This window comes from Limulus polyphemus, unplaced genomic scaffold (genome assembly GCF_000517525.1).
Source record: "Limulus polyphemus unplaced genomic scaffold, Limulus_polyphemus-2.1.2 Scaffold2316, whole genome shotgun sequence".
In the NCBI taxonomy this organism is placed as follows: domain Eukaryota; kingdom Metazoa; phylum Arthropoda; class Merostomata; order Xiphosura; family Limulidae; genus Limulus; species Limulus polyphemus.
In genome coordinates, this window is record NW_013667926.1 from 164,814 (window position 1) to 166,968 (window position 2,155).

General features: G+C 36.7%; 1 protein-coding gene across 1 annotated transcript in view; it reads left to right on the forward strand.

The window, feature by feature from the left end:
- The window catches only part of LOC106466602, a 32,438-nt gene that overhangs the window by 11,218 nt on the left and 19,065 nt on the right, over positions 1–2,155 (forward strand). Inside the window, exon 5 of the mRNA XM_022394635.1 lies at positions 420–695. Coding sequence (XP_022250343.1) covers positions 420–695 — 276 coding nt within the window. The remainder of the gene's footprint in view (positions 1–419; positions 696–2,155) is intronic.

The window sequence follows — 2,155 nt, forward strand, 5'->3', positions numbered from 1 at the left end:
CGTCACGTATATATAAATTTCTATACAAGAAAGGATGAAAAGTAAAAACTAGCTTTCTTAACTTTAATTAGCATTTTTTTGGTACAGTTTTTATTTGACTAAAATCGAGCTTTTATTTAAAAAAGTTCCACATTTTTGAAATTACTCATATGAGGAGAAACGTCACGGGAGTGGAAGAGGGAGGTGGACTCGAGAATTCAACTGTTACCACCAAATGAACAAACGTAATCTGCAGCTACAAACTCCACTATTATCGAAATTCTCCAGCCTTTTTAACCCAAATTTACACACGATTGATAACGAAAAGAGAGAGATATGCTTATATAACAAGATTTCTCAAAGTCTTCGCCCCACACGACCACCCCCACTTTAACACATAAATAATATAAGTTGTGATAATAAAATTTTTGTTTCTCCAGCCACAAAAGTCAGCACGGAATGTGTTGACCGACTATATGTCTTCGAAAGAACACCAGGGTACAAATTTGAGCGAGATGACGACAAGGAAGTGATTGCTTTCAACAGAACCGAATGTCAAGACAAATGCCTCAACGAATATAACTTCGTCTGTCGCTCGGCAACATTTGATCGTGCAGGTCAGCGATGTCGAATCAGCCGAGAGACCAAGTACACTGCACCTGATGCATTTCGCCGAGATCCAAACAGTGATTATATGGAAAACATGTGCTTGCCAGGTGTGTATATTTTCAGTTTGATCTTTCTCGTAACGACACTATCGGATTAAACTAATTAACAATGTAAAAGATCGAAGTTAGATTTATTTCTATGGCCGATAGGTGGCTAGAGGCATAGTGGTTAACGTATTGGACTGTGAATCCCACTGAGGGTCCGTGGTTAGCGTCCCGCTTCTGCAGCATCGTGTTTCGCACGTTGGCATGATGAACGCGTTTTTAGAGTGACGATCAATTCATACCATTCAATTAGAGTAGCCCAAAACTTGGCATTAGATACTGTTGGCTAACTGCTTTCCATCTGGTCTATTTATTCTAAATTAGGGATTGATGGCGCAGATAGCCCTCTAGTAGCTAATACTCGAGCAAACAAAGAAAGAAACTTGGTCGAAATTCTCGTATTAGTAATCATTATAATGACACTTCAAATGAGGGTGTTTTTAGGGTTGGTAATGGCTACATAAGGTAGTTTGGCTTGGTTGTGTTAGAGCAAAGCCATGTTGAGCTATCTGCTGTGTCCACCGCTAGGAATCGAACCCCGGATTTTAGCGTTGTAATTCTGTAAACCTACGCTGTCCTACCAAGGGACTACGTATGGTGTATTGCATTTAAAATCTAACAATAATTTATTGAAAACAAAACATAAAGAGTGAATTTAATTTTCTTACTTAGATTTGAATGTTTATAGGTTCCTCTTTCATTCTTTAAACGATGTTTATCTGTGTTTAAAACAACTTATAGCTGTCGAAAGAAATTGTATAACTAACGCATAAAAGTGAATATATTTAAGCTGTTATATGTATATATATATATATTTCCAAGCCTTCGGCCACTATTTACCTTAACATTAAGCACCCCCACCCAGTGGTTAAGTGGTAAACTTGAAGTTTTATACGTTAAAAACCGGGTTTCAATAGACGTTATGGGCAAAGCGCATATAGCCCATTATCTAGCTTTGGGCTTAAAAAACACAGAAACAAACACATCATGATCTAGAAAAAGAAAGACGTTTTCAAATATATAGACATATGGTTTTTGTAATTTCCAATTTCTTGTATTAATGAAAAGCAAACATACTTTACATATTTTATTTCACACTGTACACTAGGTGGAGCAGTTTCATGAAATCACGCTATACTCTTGACTAAATATTTTGTTATTATACTGAGACGACACTAGGTAGATCAGTTTCATGAAGTCATATTATACTCTTGACTAAACCTGTTGTTATTATACTGAGACGACACTAGGTGGAGCAGTTTCATGAAGTCATATTTACTCTTGACTAAACTTATTGTTATTATAGTGAGGCGACCCTAGGTAGAACAGTTTCATGAAATCACATTATACTCTTGACTAAACCTGTTGTTATTAAACTGAGACGACACCAGGTGGAGCAGTTTCATGAAATCACATTATACTCTTGACTAAACTTGTTGTTATTAAACTGAGACGACACCAGG